Source organism: Cetorhinus maximus, chromosome 11 (genome assembly GCF_964194155.1).
Source record: "Cetorhinus maximus chromosome 11, sCetMax3.hap1.1, whole genome shotgun sequence".
NCBI lineage: Eukaryota > Metazoa > Chordata > Chondrichthyes > Lamniformes > Cetorhinidae > Cetorhinus > Cetorhinus maximus.
The window spans coordinates 2,556,827-2,579,994 of record NC_135889.1 but is presented as its reverse complement, the minus strand read 5'-3'; the positions used below and the strand labels follow the sequence as shown (position 1 = coordinate 2,579,994).

The window sequence follows — 23,168 nt, the reverse complement described above, 5'->3', positions numbered from 1 at the left end:
CATTGAGTTCAACAATTCCAAACCATGAGAGCTGTCTCCCATTTTGATTTTTTTTTTCTGTTTGCCAAGTGCCAGCCTGTATCTTGTTTTCATGTTTTGCTTTCACACAGGGCTGTCCTTTATTCTGCCATTAGCACGTACTCTGGACCAACACTTGGTTTCTTTACCACAACCATTATCACTCCCTTTGCCTTTCATCCCATGACACCTTTGTCATTTAATATCCTACCCTCTCACCTATCCCTGACCTTCCCTTTTGTTCTACCTGACCCTCCCCCTTTTCCAACAGCATAAAACCCATCATATTTCTACCTCTCTTCAGTTCCAAAGCAGAGTCATGTTGGACTCGAAACATTAACTCTGTTTCCCCCTCCACAGATGTGGTAGACCTGTTGAGTCTTTCCAGCACTGTCTGTTTTTGTTTCAGATTTCCAACATCCGCAGTAATCTGCTTTTATAATAATGAAGCACTTGGTTAGACTTAATCAATAGGAGTTTTCCATTTCGAAATGAATGGTTATGAACTTCCTGACTTCTGTTGAAAGAACCAAGATTTCTTGTCTCTCATTTTCTCTCTCACCTGGAAGAGACATTTAAACATTTCCTGTCATGAGAAGGAGGGGGATAATCTTGAAGCCTCCAACAGCCCGTGAGAAAAAGCCACATCTACAATGTTTCTCTGTTCCTGAATGGCTATAAGGTTGACTGACATTAATTGACTTCAAAGGATGCTTAATGAAAGCAGAAAAAGATTTCCAAGTGATGTAATTTAATTTTATTTTCTCATGATAAGAACTGAATTATACTCGGGTTCTAATGAATTATAGACGTCAGCTCTAAACCCAAGCTGCCTTTAAAAGGAACATGCTTTTGGAATAAGAATGATGTAGCCAAGGGAGTAGATTTGTATATGTTTCCAGCTCTTATAAACTGATTACTGATGAGCACAGGGAGATGTTCCAACAGTTTGGCTGGAGTCCCAAAAATAATATGTCTTGGGGTTATAATGAGATATTCTTTTTGGATTTTTTAGATCAAGAGTGGGGTAGAGCGCATTCAGTTTTATTCCATTACACATGGTGGGAACTACATCTTATATTGAAACTAATTTGCCTGCGGTAAAGTGTTTACTGCCTTCCCTTATTAATCAGACGTGCACTGAGGATTGTCATAGCGATTTTTGGATGTTTGATTTAAATTCTGATGGTGTCTTTCAAAGTTTTACACCTCAAAAGCTGTGATGGCGTAGTGGTATTGTCGCTGGACTGGTAATCCAGAGACCCAGGGTAATGCTCTGGGGACCAGGGTTTGAATCCCACCACGGCAGATGGTGGAATTTCAATTCAATAAAAATCTGGAATTCCAAAAGTCTAATGATGACCATAAAACCATTGTCGATTGTTGTAAAAGCCCAACTGGTTCACTAATGTCCTTTAGAGAAGGAAATCTGCCGTCCTTACCTGACCTGGCCTACATGTGACTCCAGACTGTGGTTGACTCTTAAATGCCCTCTGAAATGGGCTAGCAAGCCACTCAGTTATAACAAACTGCTACAAAAGACACAAAAAAGGATTGAAACTGGATGGACCACCTGGCATCGACCTAGGCACTGGAAATGACAATGGCAACCTCAGCCCTGTCCACCCTGCAAAGTCCTCCTGAATAACATCTAGTGTCAAAATTGGGAGAGCTGTCTCACAGACTAGTCAAGCAACAGCCTGACATAGTCATCTTCATGGAATCATAGAGGTATACAGATAATGTCCCAGACCATCCCTGGATACGTCCTGTCCCACTGGCAGGACAGACCCAGCAGAGGTGGTGACAGAGTGGTATACAGTTGGGAGGGAATTGCCCTGGGGGTCCTCAACATCGACTCCAGACCCCATGAAGTCTCATGGCATCAGGTCAAACACGGGCAAGGAAATCTCCTGCTGATTGCCACCTACTGCCCTCCCTCAGCTGATGAATCAATGCTCCCCCATGTTGAACATCACTTGCAGGAAGCACTGAGGGCGGCAAGGGCACAGAATGTACTGTGGTGGGGCATTCAATGTCCATCACCAAGAGCGGCTTGGTAGCACCACTACAGACTGAGCTGGCCAAGTCCTAAATGACATAGCCGCTAGACTGGGTCTGCGGCAGGTAGTGAGGGAACCAATAAGAGGGAAAAACATTTCCTCACCAACCTGCCTGCCACAGATGCATCTGTCCATGACAGTATCGGTAGGAGTGACCACCGCACAGTCATTGTGGAGATGCTTTCACATTGAGGATATCCTCCATTATGTTGAGTGGCACTACCGCTGTGCTAAATGGGATAGATTTTGAACAGATCTAGCAACTCAAGACTGTGGGCCATCAGCAGCAGCAGAATTGTACTCAAACACAATCTGTAACCTCATGGCCCGGCATATCCCCCACGATACCATTACCACCAAGTCAATGAAGAGCACAGGAGCAGCACCAGGCATACCTTAAAATGAGGTGTCAACCTGGTGAAGCTATAAAACAGGACTACTTGCGTGCCAAACAGTATAAGCAGCAAGTGATAGACAGAGCTCAGTGAGCCTACAACCAATGGATCAGATGTAAGCTCTGCAGTCCTGCCACATCCAGTTCTGAATGGTGGTGGGCAATTGAACAACTCACTGGAGGAGGAGGCTCCACAAATATCCCCATCCTCAATGATGGAGGAGCCCAGCACATCAGTGTAAAAGATAAGGCTGAAGCATTCGCAACAATCTTCAGCCAGAAATGCCGAGTGGAAGATCCATCTCAGTCTCCTCCAGAAGTCCCAGTGTCACAGTTGCCAGTCTTCAGCCAATTCAATTCACTCCACGTGATATCAAGAAATGGCTGTAGGCACTAGATACTGCAAAGGCTATGGGCCCTGACAATATTCCGGCAATAGTACTGAAGACTTGTGCTCCAGAACTTGCCGCGCTCCTAGCCAAGCTGTTCCAGTACAGCTACAACACTGGCATCTACCCGGATATGTGGAAAATTGCCCAGGTATGTCCTGTGCACAAAAAGCAGGACAAATCCAACCCGGCCAATTACCGTCCCATCAGCCTACTCTCCATCGTCAGTAAAATAATGGAAGGGGTCATCAACAGTACGATCAAGCGGCACTTGCTTCGCAATAACCTGCTCACTGACGCTCAGTTTGGGTTCCGCCAGGGCCACTCAGCTCCTGACCTCATTACAGCCTTGGTTCAAACATGGACAAAAGAGCTGAATTCTTGAGGTGAGGTGAGAGTGACTGCCCTTGACATCAAGGCAGCATTTGCCCGAGTGTGGCATCAAGGAGCCCTAGCAAAATTGGAGTCAATGGGAATCAGGGGAAAACTCTCCGCTAGGTGGAGTCATACCGAGCACAAAGGAAGATGGTTGTGGTTGTTGGAGGTCAGTCACCTCAGCTCCAGGACATCGCTGCAGGAATTCCTCAGGGTAGTGTCCTTGGCCCAGCCATCTTCAGCTGCTTCATCAATGACCTTCCTTCCATCATAAGGTCAGAAGTGGGGATGTTGGCTGATGATTGCACAATGTTCGGCACCATTCGTGACTGCTCAGATACTGAAGCAGTCCATGTCCAAATGCAGCAAGAGCTGGACAATATCCAGGCTTGGGCTGACAAGTGGCAAGTAACATTCGTGCCACAGAAGTGTCAGGTGATGACCATCTCCAACAAGAGAGAATCCAGCCATCGCCCCTTGATGTTCAATGGTATTACCATCACTGAGTCCCCCACTATCAACATCCTGGGGGTTACCATTGACCAGAAACTGAACTGGACTATCCATATAAATACTGTGGCTACAAGAGCAGGTCAGAGGCTAAGAATTGTGCGACGAGTAACTCACCTCCTGACTCCTCAAAGTCTGTCCACCATCTACAAGGCACAAGTCAGGAATGTGATGGAATACTCCCCATTGCCTGGATGAGTGCAGCTCTTACAATACTGAAGAAGCTGGACACCGTCCAGGACAGCAGTGTGCTGGCACCACATCCACAAACATTCATTCCCTCCATCACTGACGCACAGTAGCAGCAGTGTGTACCATCTACAAGGCTCCTTAGACAGCACCTTCCAAACTCACGACCACTACCATCTAGAAGGACAAGGGCAGCAGATAGATGGGAACACCACCACCTGGAAGTTCCCCTCCAAGTCACTCACCATCCTGACTTGGAAATATATCCGTTCCTTCACTGTCGCTGGGTCAAAATCCTGGAACTCCCTTTCTAACAGCACTGTGGGTGTACCTACACCACATGGACTGCAGTGGTTCAAGAAGGCAGCCCACCACCACCTTCTCAAGGGCAACTAGGGATGGGCAATAAATGCTGACCCAGCCAGTGAAGCCCACATCCCATGAATGAATGGAAAAAAGGATAATTGCTGATCAGGCACTGTTTCCAGCAGAATTTAATTTACCAGTCAACATAATGGTATCTAAGTTGCATGACCTGTCAATATTAGCAATTTATGGCATTATTAATGGTTTGCAAGTAGATGTTAACATATTTTATTGAATAATATATTATCACGATGATCACATAATTGTTACAGCACAGAATGAGGCCGTTTGGTCCATTGTGTCTGCACTGGCTCTCCGAACGCCATCATTACCCCGTCTTCTCCCTGTAACCCGACACATTCTTCATTATCAGATAACAGTCTACTTCCTTTTTTTAAATGCTTCAATTGAACCTGCCTCCACCACACTCTCAGGCAGAGCATTCCAGACCCTAACCACTCACTGCGTGAAAAAGTTTCTCCTCATATCACTTCTGCTTACTTTGCTAGTTACTTCAAATCTGTGCCCTCTTGTTCTCAATCCTTTCATGAGTGGGAACAGTTTCTCCTTATCTAAAACAAATACAGAATTACCTGGAAAAACTCAGCAGGTCTGGCAGCATCGGCGGAGAAGAAAAGAGTTGACGTTTCGAGTCCTCATGACCCTTCAGCAGAACTGAGTAAAGTTAGGAGAGGGGTGAAATATAAGCTGGTTTAAGGTGGGGGGTGGGGTGGGGGGAGAGAAGTTGGTGGGGGAGGTGGTTGTAGGGACAAGCAAGCAGTGATAGGAGCAGATATTCAAAAGATGTCACAGACAAAGGAACAAAGACGTGTTAAAGGTGGTGATATTATCTAAGAGAATGTGCTAATTAAGAATGGATGGCAGGACACAAGGTACAGCTCTAGTGGGGGTGGGGTGGAAAGACTGACAGGGCATTACAAGTATAGATTTAAAAATAATGGAAATAGGTGGGATAAGAAAAATCTATAAATTATTGGAAAAAACAAAAGGGAGGGGGAAGAAACGGAAAGGGGGTGGGGATGGGGGAGGGATTTCAAGATCTAAAGTTGTTAAATTCAGTATTCAGTCCGGAAGGCTGTAAAGTGCCTAGTCGGAAGATGAGGTGCTGTTCCTCCAGTTTGCGTTGGGCTTCACTGGAACAATGCAACAAGCCAAGGACAGACATGTGGGCAAGAGAGCAGGGTGGAGTGTTAAAATGGCAAGCGACAGGGAGGTTTGGGTCTTTCTTGCGAACAGACTGCAGGTGTTCTGCAAAGCGGTTGCCCAGTTTACGTTTGGTCTCTCCAATGTAGAGGAGACCGCATTGAGAGCAACGAATGCAGTAGACTAAGTTAGGGGAAATGCAAGTGAAATGCTGCTTCACTTGAAAAGAGTGTTTGGGCCCTTGGACGGTGAGGAGAGAGGAAGTGAAGGGGCAGGTGTTGCATCTTCTGCGTGGGAATGGGGAAGTTCCATAGGTGGGGGTTGAGGATTAGGGGGTGATGGAGGAGTGGAGCAGGGTGTCCCGGAGGGAACGATCCCTGCGGAATGCCGCCGGGGGGGTGAAGGGAAGATGTGTTTGGTGGTGGCATCATGCTGGAGTTGGCGGAAATGGCGGAGGATGATCCTTTGAATGCGGAGGCTGATGGGGTGATAAGCGAGGACAAGGGGACCCTATCATGTTTCTGGGAGGGAGGAGAAGACGTGAGGGAGGATGCGCGGGAGATGGGCCGGACACGGTTGAGGGCCCTGTCAACGACCGTGGGTGGAAAACCTCGGTTAAGGAAGAAGGAGGACATGTCAGAGGAACTGTTTTTGAAGGTAGCATCATCAGAACAGATGTGACGGAGGCGAAGGAACTGGGAGAATGGGATGGAGTCCTTACAGGAAGCGGGGTGTGAGGAGCTGTAGTCGAGGTAGCTGTGGGAGTCGGTAGGCTTGTAATGGATATTGGTGGACAGTCTATCACCAGAAATTGAGACAGAGAGGTCAAGGAAGGGAAGGGAAGTGTCAGAGATGGACCATGTGAAAATGATGGAGGGGTGGAGATTGGAAGCAAAATTAATAAATTTTTCCAGGTCCCGACGAGAGCATGAAGCCGCACCGAAGTAATCATCGATGTACCGGAGAAAGAGTTGTGGGAGGGGGCCGGAGTAGGACTGGAACAAGGAATGTTCCACATACCCCATAAAGAGACAGGCATAGCTGGGGCCCATGCGGGTACCCATAGCCACACCTTTCATTTGGAGGAAGTGAGAGGAGTTTAAGGAAAAATTGTTCAGTGTGAGAACAAGTTCAGCCAGACGGAGGAGAGTAGTGGTGGATGGGGATTGTTGGGGCCTCTGTTCAAGGAAGAAGCTAAGGGCCCTCAGACCATCCTGGTGGGGGATGGAGGTGTAGAGGGATTGGACGTCTATGGTGAAGAGGAAGCGGTTGGGGCCAGGGAAATGGAAATTGTTGATGTGACGTAAGGTGTCAGAGGAATCACGGATGTAGGTGGGAAGGGACTGGACAAGGGGAGAGAGAAGGGAGTCAAGATAATGAAAAATGAGTTCCATGGGGCAGGAACAGGCTGACACGATCGGTCTGCCGGGATAGTTCTGTTTGTGGATTTTGGGTAGGAGGTAGAAGCGGGCCGTCCGAGGTTGGGTGACTATCAGGTTGGAAGCTGTGGGAGGAAGATCTCCAGAGGAGATGAGGTCAGTGACAGTCCTGGAAACAATGGCTTGATGTTCAGTGGTGGGGTCATGGTCCAGGGAGAGGTAGGAGGAAGTGTCTGCGAGTTGACGCTCAGCCTCCGCGAGGTAGAGGTCAGTGCGCCAGACAACAACAGTACCACCCTTTGTCAGCGGGTTTAATGACAATGTTGGGGTTGGACCTGAGAGAATGGAGTGCAGTATGTTCAGAGAGAGACAGATTATAATGGGTGAGAGGAGCAGAGAAATTGAGATGACTAATGTCACGCCGACAGTTCTCAATGAAAAGATCAAGAGAAGGTAAGAATCCAGAGGGAGGGGTCCAGGTGGAGGGAGAATATTGGAGGTGGGTAAAAGGATCCGTTGAACGGGGAGAGGACTCCTGCCCAAAGAAGTGAGTACGGAGACGAAGACGGCGGAAGAAGAGCTCAGCATCGTGCCGAGCCCGAAATTCATTGAGATGAGGGCGTAAGGGTATGAAACTAAGTCCTTTGCTGAGCACTGAACGTTCAGCATCGGAGAGGGGAAGGTCAGGGGGTATAGTGAATACACGGCCGGGGCTGGGATTGGAAGATTGGATTGGAAGATCCCTATCTAGTTTATCCAGACCCCTCATGATTTTGAATATCTCTATCAAATCTCCTCACCACCTTCTTTCCTCTAAGGGAAACAGTCCCAACTTCTCCAATTTATTTTCATAACTGAAGTTCCTCATCCCTGGAACTATTCTTGTGAATCTTTTCTGCACTCTCTCCAATGCCTTCATATCTTTTCTAAAGTGTGGCGCCCAGAACTGGTTGCCATATTCCAGCTGAGGCTGAACTAGTGTCTTATAACAAGTTCAACATACACTGTTAAAACATGCAAAGAGGTTATGTTAAAGACAGAAAGCATTTACTATGGCAAAATGTTCTCTACTTTAATTATGGATCCAGTATTGGACATTGAAACTGACTGTATCAATAGACTCCAAATTTTAGAATCCTACATCTAACAATAGTCCCTAATTTAATTGGGGGTGAGAGGGCGGGGGTAGGAGAATAACAAGCTGATACACCCCGACCCACACAGCCTTCTGCTATATTAATAGTGTTAATTTCAGTGATTGCAAAATAGAAAACAATTGTCTCAAAAATTGTCTTGCTAGATCTATAGTCATGGTAAATACAGGATGCACAATAACAGAATTGTAGAACATTGTAGAAAATTGTAGAAAAAAAGAATGATTTGAATTTATATAGCGCTTTCCACAATGACCAGACATCTTCAAGCACTTTACAGCCAATGAAGTAATTTCTGAAGTGTTGTCACTGTTGTAATGCAGGAAAAGGAAGGGAGATTGAACCTCTGTTAGGAATAATTTCTGTCTGACATAATTCTCAGAAAGCAGCAGATTTGATGGATTTAAGTTGTGTTCTCAGATTCCATTATTTGCTTTATCTCAAAGAAAGACTTGCATTTATTTAACACCTTTTATAACCACTGGACTTCTTAAAGCACTGAGTTACGAACTTGGTATCTGCTTATTTATTATCCCTTCAAATAGGGATATACTGGAATAATGTTTTTGCAAAATCTTGAAGATAGTCTAAAAGAGAATGCTGTACAATTAAAATTGAGGACGCTGTCATTCCAGCAAAATTGGACATATTTAGGTTATTTATTTTGCTAGAAAGTGTGGTGATGGCATAGACGAAGGATGTGGCATTAAACATTGGGCAGAATCTTGTTGAGGCGCCTGGGGGTTTTATTGCTGCCTGTAGAGCTGGCCTGAGACTTGCGCTGCCTGGTTTTCAGGGAGCCCGCCGGACCACATGCCAATCAGGCAGCGGTGAGGCCAGTGGCGGCCCTTCTCCTGGAACCAAGATCCCGGGGAGCAGAAGTCTCGCCTACCGAGAGCTGCCGGCCAATCAGAAGCCGGCAGCGCTTGTGCTCAATAGCGCCACTGGGGAGGCAGTGTTTGCTGCAGGGAAAGCACCTACCAGAGCCCCAGGATTGTGGAGCCACCCCAGACCACAGGTCAACAATGTGGGCGAGGGGGCCTTTTGCCGGGTGGGGCCGCTAGGAGCGGGGTCAGCAGCAAGGGCAGGGGGATGGCTCTCAGCTGCCCCCGCTCCTCACCTTCCCGATGTTGAGTCCCTCGATCAGGCACTGAGAGCCTCCAGAAGGTGACAGGCCGGCTACAGTTTTACCTGCCATGCACAGTGCATGTTAACAGGCTCCCCCTGCCCGCCACTGGGTTAGGAACAGTGGCAGTGGCCGTGGCAGTGCGATGATGCCCTCAGGTTTATTTTTTATTCAATCATGGGATGTGGGCTTCGCAGGCTGGGCCAGCATTTATTGCCCATCCCTAATTGCCCTTGAGAAGGCAGTGGTGAGCTGCCTTCTTGAACCGCTGCAGTCCATGTGGTGTAGGTACACCCACAGTGCTGTTAGGGAGGGAGTTCCAGGATTTTGACTCAGTGACAGTGAAGGAGTGGTGATATATTTCCAAATCAGGATAGTGAGTGACTTGGAGGGGAACTACCAGGTGGTGTTGTTCCCATCTATCTGCTGCCCTTGTCCTTCTAGGTGGTAGTGGTAGTGGGTTTGGAAGGTGCTGTCTAAGGAGCCTTGGTGAATTCCTGCAGCGCATCTTGTAGATGGTACACACTGCTGCTACTGTGCATTGGTGGTGGAGGGAGTGAATGTTTGTGGATGTGGTGCCAATCCAGCGGGCTGCTTTGTCCTGGATGGTGTCAAGCTTCTTGAGTGTTGTGGGAGCTGCACTCAAGAAGCTTGTCATGGTCATTAATTGGCCATTTGAGGGCTTCAGTAAGCGGCAGGGCAGGAAGATCAGCCATGTCCCTTCCCACCCAGTACTCAATTCTGGTGGAGGCTGGGAGGTGGCAGTGCTCTAGTCCACCACCATCCCGTTTAATCACATGCCCTTCCTGACTCCAAGCTCACCACCAGTGAGAACAGAAGATTCACTCTGTGTTTCATATGCATTGCAGGGTTCAGAGTCCCTGGTCTATACTTGTCCAAATATCATATGTAGGTTTGTACTTCGGGCAGTATGTTTTAGATTAGGCTTTGTTTCTATAGTATCGTGTAACATGAAATGGCCTCCTCCCAGTCAAATATCTCACTAAATAAGGTAAGAGGGAACAACAAAGAACAAAGAAAAGTACAGCACAGGAACAGGCCCTTCGGCCCTCCAAGCCTGCGCCGATCATATTGCCCGTCAACTAAAACATTTTGCCCTTCCGGGGTCCGTATCCCTCTATCCCATCCAGAGTCAAACCCTGAACCTTCAATGGGAACACGTGAACACACATGAACTGATGAGGTGAACATTAGACGGCTCTTCCTACTTGGAGTAGAAAATGTCGAGTGTGTGAATTCAGCAATTCAAATTATTCACCAGCAAATATTTCTCACCAGTTTCCTTAAACAAGTGACGAGTGTAGAATGGTGCTTTTGGGCAGCCTATTCCTTCCATAAAAAGGCAATTCCAGGCAGCAAGTGGCTAGGATCTGGAATGTACTGCCTGCCTGAGGGTGTGGTGGAGGAAGATTCAATCGTGAGGGAATTGGATTATTATCTGAAAAGGAAGAATGTGCAGGGCTACAGGGAAACAGTGGGGGAGCAGCACTAGGTGAGTTGCTCTTGCAGAGAGCCAGCATGAACACAGTGGGCTGAATGGCCTCCTCTGAGTTGTAACCATTCTGTGATTCTAATCGTCTCATGCTTACCAAGGACTTTCAATCTCGCTGTAGTTTAGGCCAGTGTGCTTGGAAGGCCTCTCAGTATACCGCACATTCTCTGCTGCTGCTCAATATTAAATCTTCGTCGACAGCCCTGGAATACAACACCCGTGTCCAGGTGAGCCGAGCTTGGTGACTCTCAGACTTGGGCCCTCTACTGCTTTTCCTCCACAGCCATCTGCTCTTCCTCACTTGTGAAGTGTGAGTCACCAGTTGAAAACCCAACTTTCTCTCTTACTGGCCCCACCAAAGTGCGAATATCTGAGCTGCAGGAGCCCTGTTATGGTGTATCCTCAGAACGATTGAACTTCTCTGAGACATTATCATTTCGTGACCTCCATCAATTCTTACTGCGTGCATGAAGGCCCAGTTGGGGATAAAAGAATTCAAGTATCTTTCTGATTGCGAGCTATAAGTGGGCTTCAGGCTTTCTGACTGAAAAACTGAGAGAGGCAATTCAGATCGTGAAGATTGCTTCCTGGAATATTAGGCCATCACTATGGAGTTTTGTAGAACTTAGAGTGGGCTTCAGAATTCTGGAACTCATTAAGCTGGAAGAAAATACAAAGAAATGTTATTGATTCTGTTCTGTCAGAAAATTTCATAACATTCACCTCATCTCAAAACTGATGGCTGTTGTTGATTGAAGATGATTAATCTGCAGTTGCGCCTTATCTGGTCAATGCCAAATCTGTGAAAATAACATAAACTGCCTTCAGAGAAGCAGCGTTGATGGCTTCAGAAGATAAGTTTACTGGGAAATGAAAACTCAAAAAATGTTCAGCAGAATGTCAGCCAAGGTTCGGATGCCTGGAACTACACTATATTGAAGCAGTTAAAAAGCACCAATGAATTGAGGAAACCTAGGACTTTTCCCAGGATGAATAAGTAGCAGTCAAGGTTGCTGCCAATATCAGAGGGAACAGAGCCACCTATCACTGGCCCTCTATCCAGCTCTACTTGTCCCACCCCCCGCTTAAACTAACTTATATTTCACCGCTCTTCTATTTTTACTTAGTTCTGTTGAAGGGTCATTCGGACTCGAAACTTTAACTGTGTTCCTCTCCACAGATGCTGCCAGACCTGCTGAGTTTTTTCCAGGTATTTTTGTTTTTGGAACAGAGCTAAAGTTTGGCTGTGGCTTGAGTGTGATATTGAGAACAACCAACATACCTCCACATGGTGCAAAGCTATTAAATAATGTATTTTCCGGTTGTATTCAATGGTGAAGATTTGGCCTGCATTTGGTTAATGATTAAATCCATGATCTTGATTAGCCATTTTGTTAGGACTTGCTTCATTCTTTGCATCAACATATTTTCCTCGTACTCCCCTTATATTATCAAATGTGTGCCTGTGACACCTTTTCTAAGCTTAATAGGTCAGCAGGTTTATCTGGTGAATGCCTTAGTTATTAAGGCCAGGAAGGTGTCCAGGTTAATTCTTGAAAAATTATTTTATCCAGGGCTTTGTTTGTTGAGCTCAGCACCCCTTGGACTAATACATCAGTTTGAGATCCTGTTTGTGAATGCTGTCCTTTTCGGAAATGCAAGCATGTAGAAGCCATGTGTGGCCCAGCCCCTGTGGTCAAATAGTCTCTATTTCATTTCTGAATTTATGTCCCTGTTGGGGACACATTTTTACCACAAAGGTTAGTAGAAATCTGAACTCTTTTCCCCCAAAAGGCTATGAATGCTGAGTTAGGTGAAACTTTCAAGACTGAGCTTGTTAGATCTTTGTTCGGTAATGGTTTCAAGGGATTTGGGGCAAAGACATGTGAGTGAGGCTGCGGCACAGATCAGCCATGATCTAATTGCACGGTAGAATAGACTTAAGGGGCTGAATGACCTCCTCCTGTACCTGTGTATGTAGCAGAAAGGAAATTGATTAAAAGAACATGAGCCTTCTCTGCTATTCGATAAGATCATGGCTGATCTTTCACCTCAACTCCACTTCCTCATCCTGTCTCAGATTCGTTGATTTGCTTAGTGACCACAAACCTATCGATCTCAGTCTTGAATATCCTCCACAGCTGAGCAGCCACAGCTCTCTGGGCAGAGAATCCCAAAGATTTGAAACCCTTGGTGAAGAAATTTCACCTAATCCCAGTCCTAAGTGCTTGGTACCTTTTCTTGAGACAATGATCCCTAGTCCTAGATACTCCAGCCAGGGGCCAACGGCCTTTCAGCCTCTGCACTAACATGTCTTTTCAATGGATATTGGCTGTGACGATGGACCATCTTGACATTCAATAACTGTCACCCCCTCGCTGTAAGGGGTTGACTTGCAAACAGCTTATTTAGTACATTTTCTCAGTATCTTGTTATAATTAGCAGTTGGAGTTCCCGTTCAGGCTGTGCACATTTTTAATCAACATTCTTGCAAAGGAGGAGAGAGCATATTAAAGGTCTAAGGATGCCACAGAAAGTTGAGCAGAATAATAACGGTAAGCACAGGGAACTGTAGAAATGTGCTGTGCATCAACAGTAATTTATTGTGCCTAAAGGAAATTCCATCCTGTTTCGAAATGAGAAATGCCATCTGGACTGTTCAGTAAGAAATTGGAGTCAGATGTTACATTTGAGGAACTCTGCTTGTTTCTATTTTTGTGTGTGATCTGGATAGGATGAGAGTATCTGGAGGTGTGCCAAGGAGCTCCTGCAAAAAAAAAAAATTGTCTGGGTCGATTTGGGAGAACAAGCAAAATTCGTGGATTTTTAATAATTTACAGGAACCTTCCGCTTTGGTAATTCCAGATTGAGGATGGGATGGGCTACTCATTGTATTGCTGTTACTTTAAATATTACTTCCTGGTTATCATTTTGGGTCCATCATTTGTTGCATTGATCAAAGTGACATTTCTGAGCTGGAACCGGCACAAGTTAAGTCCAAAAGGTTGTTGCCGATAGCAGATGGTCGCTAAAAGAATGGCTCTGTCGCCACGTGCTCTTTTTCACTAGCTCCTGGGATACTCCAGCAAACTAAATTACTGATGATGTACTAAATTTGCTTCAATGGCATAAAATGTCATTTTTGATCAAAACTGCACACGACCACTGAGGGTGTTACCTCTATCATCCTGAACATATTAAAATATTGTAGGGCTCCACATATATAACCTATAATAAGGTAAGTTCTTTAAGATATAGAAATTGATAATTCATGCAATATGCGCGCCAGAAATTTTCAACTACTTTCCAGTATTTTAGACCAGAAAACCTGAAACATATGTCTGAATAACCCATCAGTTCTTCATATCATTCAGAGATTCGTGACGAATCACATGTTATGCTATGTGAAATTGTTGTTACTGCTTTTGGATTTTGTTATCTGGATCTAATAATAGAAAATGAACCAAAGCAGATGAATCATGTGTGTCTTGGGAGCATCTGGGCAATAGCAGTCACAACAATCACAAAGTTTAAGATAATGATTGAAACAGTCACATAAAAGTCAAGGGGCCAAGATAATGGGTTGGAATAAAGCTAATTTTAAGGTTATGCGATTGGAACTAGGGAAGATAAACTGAACAAAAATACTAACAAAAGATGGCGCAGCAGTGGGAAATATTAAAAATGTAACCAGTAGGATTCTGGAGAAGTATATTCCACTAAAAAACAAGAACAAACTAACCAATAATAACACACCATAGATGATCAGTTTTGTGCACAGCTTTGGTCTCCCTACTTAAGTAGGAATATACTTGCATTGAAAGCAGTTCAAAAATGGTTCACGAGGCTGATTTCTGGGATGAAGGGGTGATGTTATGAGGAAAGGTTGAACATGTTGGGCCTATACTCATTGGAGCTTAGGAGAATGAGAGGTGATATTATTGAAACATATAGGGGAGAATTTTCCCCATGTCGGGTGGGCCGAACGGGAGCGGACCCGGACCCGATCGCCGCCCATGATCGGGTTCGCGCTGCCCTTTTACGTGAGTGTGCCAATTGAGGCCCACCCAGCGTGTATTTCTCGACTCCCAAGGTTAGCGGGTGTGTGCGGGCGGTGGCGGGACTGCACTGACTGCCAGGTCCAATGGTGATCTGGTGGCCTGTTTAAATGGAGCCCTGGCAGCCTTTGCAAGGCTGCTCATAATGGCAGGTAGAAGGACCAGGCACATGCTCGGTCAGTGGCTGATGTGCCTCTGGAGCAGTCCGTGAGGCAGCAGACGCTGGAAGTGCAGCAGGGCGTGCCGGAGAATCTGGCGGAGATACGTGAGGCAGTGTGTGGCATTGTGCCCGTGCTGGAGGAGTCCACACAGAGCATCACCGATGCAGTGAGCCTCATGGCCAAGTGCCATGCTTCCTCCACGTGTGACTCTTGTGGAGAGGTTCCTCCAGGAGAACAATAAGGGCTTCCTGGGGTTGCGCTTTGACCTGCAAGTCCTCACAGCGGCATTGACCTCAGCTGGTCAGTACCAGCGTGGGAGATGGATTGAGCACCAAGTATCCCAGCTGAATGCCCATCCATATACGGTGAGCAGGGAGATCCGAAGCAACCTCACATTGGTGCACGAGTTGCCTGTTACCTCTGTGGGCTCCTCTCAGGGCGCTCCGGATGAAGGTAGTAGCTCCTCTACCAGTGACAGTGGCATCCGATGAGACTGCGACGACTGGGGAGATGCCAGCTGTGTAACTGGCCGCTCCCTCCCAGGCGGGGCCAGCACAGGCTCCACGAGCCAGAGGACGCCCACCAAGATCATCGAGGCCAACAGGACAGCAGAGTGAGCAGGCACAGATGCCAGTGCCAATGAGGGGGGAACACCTAGATGTAGCACCCGAGAACATCGCACGCCCACTCACCTAAATATCGGGATGGCGCGAGGTGACATCGGGACACTCGCCCGACGTCACCGCGTGTCATTTTACGCATCGGCGTGCACGGCCCGTCCCCACGCGCCAACGAGAAAATTCTGGCCGTAAGATTTTGACAGGGTTTGATAGGGTGGATGCTGAAAGGATGTTTCCTCTTGGGGAACCTGGAACTAGGGGGCACAGTTTCAAACTTAGAGGTCTCCCATTGAAGACGGATGAGGAAGAGCTCCCTTTCTCAGAGGGTTGTTAATTTTCGGAATTCTCTACCCCAGAGAGCATTGGATGTGGATCGAGTCTATTCAAGGCTGAGTTAGACCGATTTCTGATCGGCAAGAGAGTTGAGGGTTATGGGGGGACAGGCAGGAAAGTGGATTCAAGACCACAATCAGGTCAGCCAGGATCTTATTGAATGGTGGAGCAGGCTCGAGGGGCCGAAAGTCTCCTATCCTAAATTTTATGATCTTATAAAGGGATGAGAGTGAAATTGAAACTAAAGATAAATAGATATATTCACTACTTAAATAATGAAGAGTAGGGATACGAAGAGGTTAGGAAAGAAGTCAGAAAAGCAATTGAGAAGGCTAAGAAGAACTATCGAATAAAACTATGAAAGAATATAAAAAATAAATTTAAAACGCTCTACATGCAAATAAATAACAGCAGGAAAATCAGGATAGGGATAGGGCTCTGAGGGGATCCATGTACTAAATTCGTAGGTAATGATAATGAAATGGCAGAAACAGTAAATATAATTACTTTGCCTTAGTATTTGCTGGGAACAGGAACAAGATGAGCATAACATCAGAAGAGAAAATTAAAATATATCAAGACATCGAAAGGAAGCAGGGAAATGAGTGATAAGCTAGTCAAACTTAAGAGCAGGTATAACCTCTGGCCTGGATGGAATGCATCCACTCATTAAAAGTATTAGGGAAGTGATAGGAAAGGCACCATATCAAAACTCAGTGAAAAAGGGAATGGTACCAGTAATAGAAAAACATCCAGAACCAGAGAGTTTCTGATTTCAGAAAGTAAGGTCATGTTTGACCAGCTTTATTCAGTTCTTTGAAAAGGTATCGAGTATTACATTGGGATTTATATTCTCGCATTTTCAAAAAGCCTTCAGTATGGTGCTGCATGGTAGGCTTATGACTAAGGTCAGAGCATGTGGTGTCAGTGGGCAGACGCAGTGGATAGCAAACTGGCTATAAAGCAGAAAATACAGAGTAGGGCTTAAAGGCAATTACTCCGATTGGTGCAAGATATGGGAAGTGGTGTTCCACAGGGATTGGTGCTGGGACCATTGTTCACCTGGCAATTGGAAGCCCAATAGCAACATTTGTTGACAACAGCAAATTGGGGTGCAGTTAATAACGAGGGAGACTGTGTCAGAATACAAAAAGATATTAATAAACTTTCAGAATGGCCATGTAAATGGGAAATTAATTTTAATGTGGCTGAGGGTGAGATAATGCATTTTCTTAGGAGGAACAAGGAGGGCACTAGTCCTTGGAAAACAAGAGGTTAGATTGGGTAGAGGAACAAAGGGGATCCAGTGGGACAGATTTACAAATCATTAAAAGTGGTAATTATCACCAAAACCTAAAAATACAAACCCAGCTCTGGGCCTTATTTTTAGATGAATAGAATTCAAAAGCAGAGAAATTGTTGAACTTTTATTGAACGTTGGTTAAACTATACTCTGAGTAGAATGCTCAGTTCTGATCTCCATATTATTAAAAAGGATATGGATGCACTGTGCAAAAACAAAATGCAAAAAGGATTCATGGGGATGATCTCTGAACTGAGCAGATGTAACTATCGGGAAAGACTGGACAAGTTCTGGAGCTAGGAGATGACCTGAGGAAGGTCTTTTAGATTGTGAAGAGGGGTTTGATAGGATAGATGTAGAGAGGATGCTTTCACTTGCAGATAATTCCAAAATGAGGTGGGGGGGTGGGGTGCAGAACGGCCAAAGCAACTTGTATTTATAATAGAGCCTTTAACATAGCAAATCATCACAGGGTACTTGATAGAGGCGTTAGTAAACAAAATATGACACTGGGCTGCACAAGTAGCTGTTAGGGCAAAATCTTGGTCAAAGAGATGAGTATCTTAAAGGAGGAAGGAGAGCTGAAGAAGGTGAGATGTTTTGGGCGGGAATTTGAGAGCTTATAGCCTAGCCACCTGCAGGCAGGGCCCCCAGTGGTGGAGGGATTAAAATCAGGGCCATGTGGTTGAAAGCTGATGGTTGGGTGGAGAGGCAGAATGTGGATGGGAGAATGCCAGAGGTAACTGCCGCGGCAGCAAGAGAAACTGTTTCAGGTCATCTGTTGACTACAATTAGATGGATAAGAATGGAACCAGGTGATTTAAGCATAAGGACAATGTAGCAATAAACCCAATAAGGAATTCAGGAGAAACTCCTTTACTCAGAGTGGTTAGAACGTGGAACTCATTATCACCTTGAGTAGCATAGGTGAATAGCGTAGATGCATTTAAGGGGAAGCAGGATAAACATGAGGGAGAAAGGAATGGAAGGATTTGTTGATGGGATGAAGGTTGACTAGGATTCTGTGGAGAATAAACAGGATAACCGAATGGCTCATTTCTGTGCTATAAATATTGTATCATACTGCCTCGCAAGACTGTTTATTTTCCTTAAACAGGGTAAACAACCTATCGTTGGGCAAGTGTCCAGAAATTTCCATCAAAAACCTATCAGCAGGAGTAATATAATTTTTGGTAAATTAATTACATTGGTAGCTGGCAGAGGGCGGCATGGTGGCCCAGTGGTTAGTGCTGCTGCCTCCTCAGAGTTCGATTCTGACCTCGGGTGTCTGTGTGGAGTTTGCACATTCTCCCCGTGTCCGCGTGTGTTTCTGCTGGGTGCCCTGGTTTCCTCTCACCGTTTAAAGGCGTGCTGGTTAGCTGGATTGGCTACAGTTAAATTGTGTGTGTGTGTGTGTGTGTGTGCGTATGTATGCGCGCGCGCCCTGTGGTATACTGGTGTCCCATCCTGGGTGTACCCCCTCAGCGCCCAATGCCTGTTATCCCAGGCTCCGACTCCCCACGACCCAGAATTGCATAACGCAGTTCTGGAAAAGTGAGTGAGTGATTGGTAGCTGGCATTTTATACTCTAGGTAGATGGTCAGTAAAACATTGTTCACAGTAGGTTATGGTACACTGTTTAGGAGCGGGAGTGTGACTTGTGTGTGGAAATTTATGGCCACCTTGTTTGCCCGAATGGTACATGTTTTAGATTTGAAATTTCAAGTCGCACAAGAGCTTATTGAGGTGATCAGTAGTTCCATAAAAGAATATGGTTAAAAATACTCATTGGAGATGGAGCAATATTTTATTGATTGTTACCTCCAGCTCCGAATTCAGGACCAGTTGGTGATCGCTGCGGTAACTTCTTTGTCTGCTCTATTATTTCATATGAAAAGGATCATCATTAGAGGTTTGGGCTGTAAGATTTGTTTGGCTAACACTGATCCCTTTTGATGTATCATTGCACCAATTTTTGCTATTAACTAGAAACTTTTACTTTTGCCAAATACTCAACACCATGGTCCTTTAAAAACATTTTTAAAAATAAAAACAGAAGAACCGTTTGCGCAAGGAGCCAAGCTGATAGACATGAAGTGTGTGGTTGTGCTGTTCACTCCCCGCTAATTCAGACAGTTCTTCTGTTGAAATTCTCTAATCATCAAAAATGCCAGATACTCAGGAATTCAGTTTTCCCTCTCTGCTAAACTTACAAAATGTTGACCTGAAATCCTGAGAGGAATGATACCTGCATATATTGAGATATAAAAAAAAGGTTTTAAAAAGTTGAGTTTTTAATTAATTTGTGAATTTAGCTTGTTGAAATGACCAGGCATTAAAATTTTTATAGAAATTGCATATGGTTGTGAAAAGTACAAAAAAAAACTCAATAGTATAAAACTGTGTGTTTATTGTCATAGCTGTCAGTCAGCCAGCGGAATATGATTAATACGGCAGGCTCCTGACAACAGCCTTAGGTCATATGCTCAGACACATTGTCAACTGTCAACACGGAAAGTTTAATAGCAACAAACTTCCTTAAACTTTGTTTCAGTAATTGGTAAGAGTTGGGGAAGCTATTTCTTCACTTCCCACAATAGTTATTTCAAACATTTCAGAACTGAATCAGTTTAAAATTAAGACATTGTGAAGCAACAGAGGCAATAATTTAGTATGATGCTGAAATGACCATTTAAGTTAAAGTTCGTCTTGGATGTTTGTGAAAATTGAATGTGATCAAATTTGGACTAGGAGTTGTGGAAGACAACTTCTGGCATTCACTATTTATAATTAAACATGATTGTGAGCTGGCACTTTGTACTCAGGCAGTTCCCCAGTGTGCAGCTTCAGCCCAATTCATTTTAAAAGACTGGAAAGTTGTGGGTTGGTGAGTGCACAAGTAGAAATGTTATTGCATCGTACCCAGGTCACAACATTAATTTCTATGCTATTTTCATACCTCAGTAGAAAAATTACAAAGTTTTACCCTGGGTAAAATTTGTGGCTGGTTGGAGTGTAAAATGCCAAGTGTGACAAAAAAAGCATATCCTATTGTTATCTGTTTCTATGCTTTAAAAGTTTAAAGAGTTACTAAATTTCAACTCATTGCTCAGAAAGATGTTTTTATTCTGGGTAGAGCATGTTTTTATTTTACTTTATACATTGATCAGGAATTACGCAAAGCTCCTAAATTTGCTGCAGTAGATTACACATCTTTCTGCTGTAAATGCGTTATTCTCAGTGATCACTTTCTGCACTATGTTTGATTTGCAGAGATGGCATGCAGGTGAATCGGGAGGTGCTGCAGCTGAACCCTGGTATCCATGAACAGTACCTTGACCTGCTCTGTCAGTATGATCCACACCGGGTAATTGATTTCCTGAGGGTGTCGGAATATTACAGACTCGAAGAAGCCATTCAGGTACTGCTTAACAGTGTGTATATATTAGAATCATATTAATAGTGTCTGGAACAAAAGACATGGGCGAGAGGTCCTTAGCCCAGTCAGTTCACTATTCCTTCCACAAACACTCCAGTTAAGACTGGGTCACAACATTACATTACAAAGTACATAACCATAAGATCAGTTGACCGTTATGCCATTCCCCTATCAGTTCCAATACCTTATGCCACAGTGCCCTACTTCAGAAGTAACCCTGGAGAAATTGGAGCCTGTTGCAAAATGATGGAAACTTGCCAGCACAGGCTTACAAAATCTTTCAATATGGGTGTTATGGCACAGCGGATGGTAAATACTGAGCTGCTCAAATCCCAGAGGGAAACTTGAAATGGCTGCCACAACTATTTTTGCAATTTGTATTTTTATTTCGAGACGCGTGCCTTGAATCCAGTAGCAGTGAGACCACCAAGTCTTATAGGCTTTTACAATACCAAATCAAACATATATTAATAGAAGAAAAGCACATATATTAGTTTACAGATTACTACTATGATAATTCCTAGCTCTTCTAATTAATCTGACTCCAAGTTACACCTCCGTTAAGGCAACAGTAAAAACAAAATAGATTTTAACAGACCCAGGCAAAGCACACAATACTCTGGACAAGGATATTCACAGTGAATTCTCTTAGCTCCGGTTCCTAGAGGCAGCAGCTTGGTACATAGAGGCTGGAGGCGCTTCACACTTATCAGATCTTGGAATTCCTTCTTTCCTTACACATAACCTCATCTGCTTTATACACGTTTCTCCCTTTTTAATGTAAATCCCATTTTTTCAATATATCTTTGGGCTTTACCTTTCTAATAATAAAAATCTTTCATAGTACCAATTTTATCAGTAAACTTGGGAAAAATAAACACACTGTTTGGCTTGTTTCTGGCTAAGTGCAGCATTTCATCTGCTCTTTGAAATTCATGACTACTCTGGTTTATTTCAAAATGCAAATTTTCCTTTTACACCTCATTCTACAATTTCAGCCATGTTTACTTATTTAGCATCTCAAACTCTGATACATCAAAGCCTTCAGACCAGCTTTCTTTAATTCAGTTAAGTTACACACGCAGGCACGCACACACACTATCCCACTATTCCTACTTTACAATAAATCCCAATAACCATATAAAAATTATTATATTTTCATGACAATGGGGACGTGGTAAATTAGTAAAATTTCAGCCTCCAAATTGTTCCTAGTGAAACTTTGCCAAAGCCATCCTGAAAACAACGGAATGAGAATCAGATGATCTATGCCGGATACCAATCAGATGGGTGGTCTACTCTAAAACAAAAACAAAATTATCTGGAAAAACTCAGCAGGTCTGGCAGCATCTGCGGAGAGGAACACAGTTAACGTTTCGAGTCCGAATGACCCTTCAACTTCTGTTCAACAGAAGTTGAAGGGTCATTCGGACTCGAAACGTTGACTGTGTTCCTCTCCGCAGACGCTGCCAGACCAGCTGAGTTTTTCCAGGTGTTTTTGTTTTGGATTTCCAGCATCCGCAGTTTTTTGCTTTTACCTGGGTGGTCTACTCTGTCAGGTTACTAATAAAATGGATGATCTCTTCTGGCAGATTACCAGTCAAATGGATGATCTACTGATCTGCTCTGCTAAATTACCAAACATTCAGTGCAGTCAAGAACCTGCTCTGCAGCATCTTTGCTCTTTCCAATGATTTATTTTAATGTTGAATTTTGAAGGCAAACAAAAGTTTTCTTTTTGAAGGAAAAATGAAAAGGGAGAATGGGGAGGGGGAAATCAGTGACCTCTGTCCTCTCACCACTTGCTTGAGGGGGGGGAGCGTGTGGGATTAGGGGGCAGTAGATGGAGGGTTGAGGATAAGCAGAGTAACAGTGGAATGTGCGTGGAAAGGGGTTGAATAAGTAATAGAAAAGGGAAGACACAAATGTAGCAATGGGTATGAGGAGGAATAAGAATGAAAGGAGGTCGTACAAAAGTCAAGATGTGGGCGATTCATAAGCTTGAATGCGGCATCAGTTATGTCTGGGGTGATTGTAAATTGTGGCTCTTCGTTATAAATTAGCCCCATAACACTGGCTTGCAAAGTCAGAGGATGAAATTGTGAAGTAATTGTAGCAAATTGTTCTGCACTTGCAGGAAGTGGCCACTGGGTGGCTCCCGAGTAGCCTTTCATGCATCAGCAGAATAGTGGAATTTTTCCTTCCTAAGCTTAGGAAGACAAGCAAAACAAATTTGGTCCTTTGTGACGATTTTTTTCCCCCTCCATTCAATACCTGCTTACGGTGGAAGTTCTACCATGCCTCCTGTCATGCATCGATTTTGCACTCAGGTGCACAAAGTGTCAGGAAGTTACGTAAACAAACAGTCGCAAGTGTCATGGGCAACTCTCACCCTACCCCCACCCCTCCCACCCTGCTCCTTATCCTCTCCACTGCCACCCTCGTCTCCCATAGAGAAGAAATAATGATAAAATAATATAATAAAGCTCAGCACCTGGGTGAACAGTATTGTACCTCACCAATTAACCGCTGCACTGAGATATTTTCCCTCCAGGGATTAAGATGCAGTTTCTGGTTGGTCAGTAACTCTGCCAGGGTACATCAAAGTTAAGTT

The 23,168-nt window shown here is 44.6% G+C and overlaps 1 protein-coding gene across 2 annotated transcripts in view; it reads left to right on the top strand.

The window, feature by feature from the left end:
• Nucleotides 1-23,168, top strand: part of vps8 (VPS8 subunit of CORVET complex) — a 570,202-nt gene that overhangs the window by 199,536 nt on the left and 347,498 nt on the right. For both annotated transcript variants that reach the window (XM_078551411.1, XM_078551410.1), the window contains exon 35: nucleotides 20,389-20,536. In XM_078551411.1, the coding sequence (XP_078407537.1) occupies nucleotides 20,389-20,536 (148 nt within the window). The remainder of the gene's footprint in view (nucleotides 1-20,388; nucleotides 20,537-23,168) is intronic.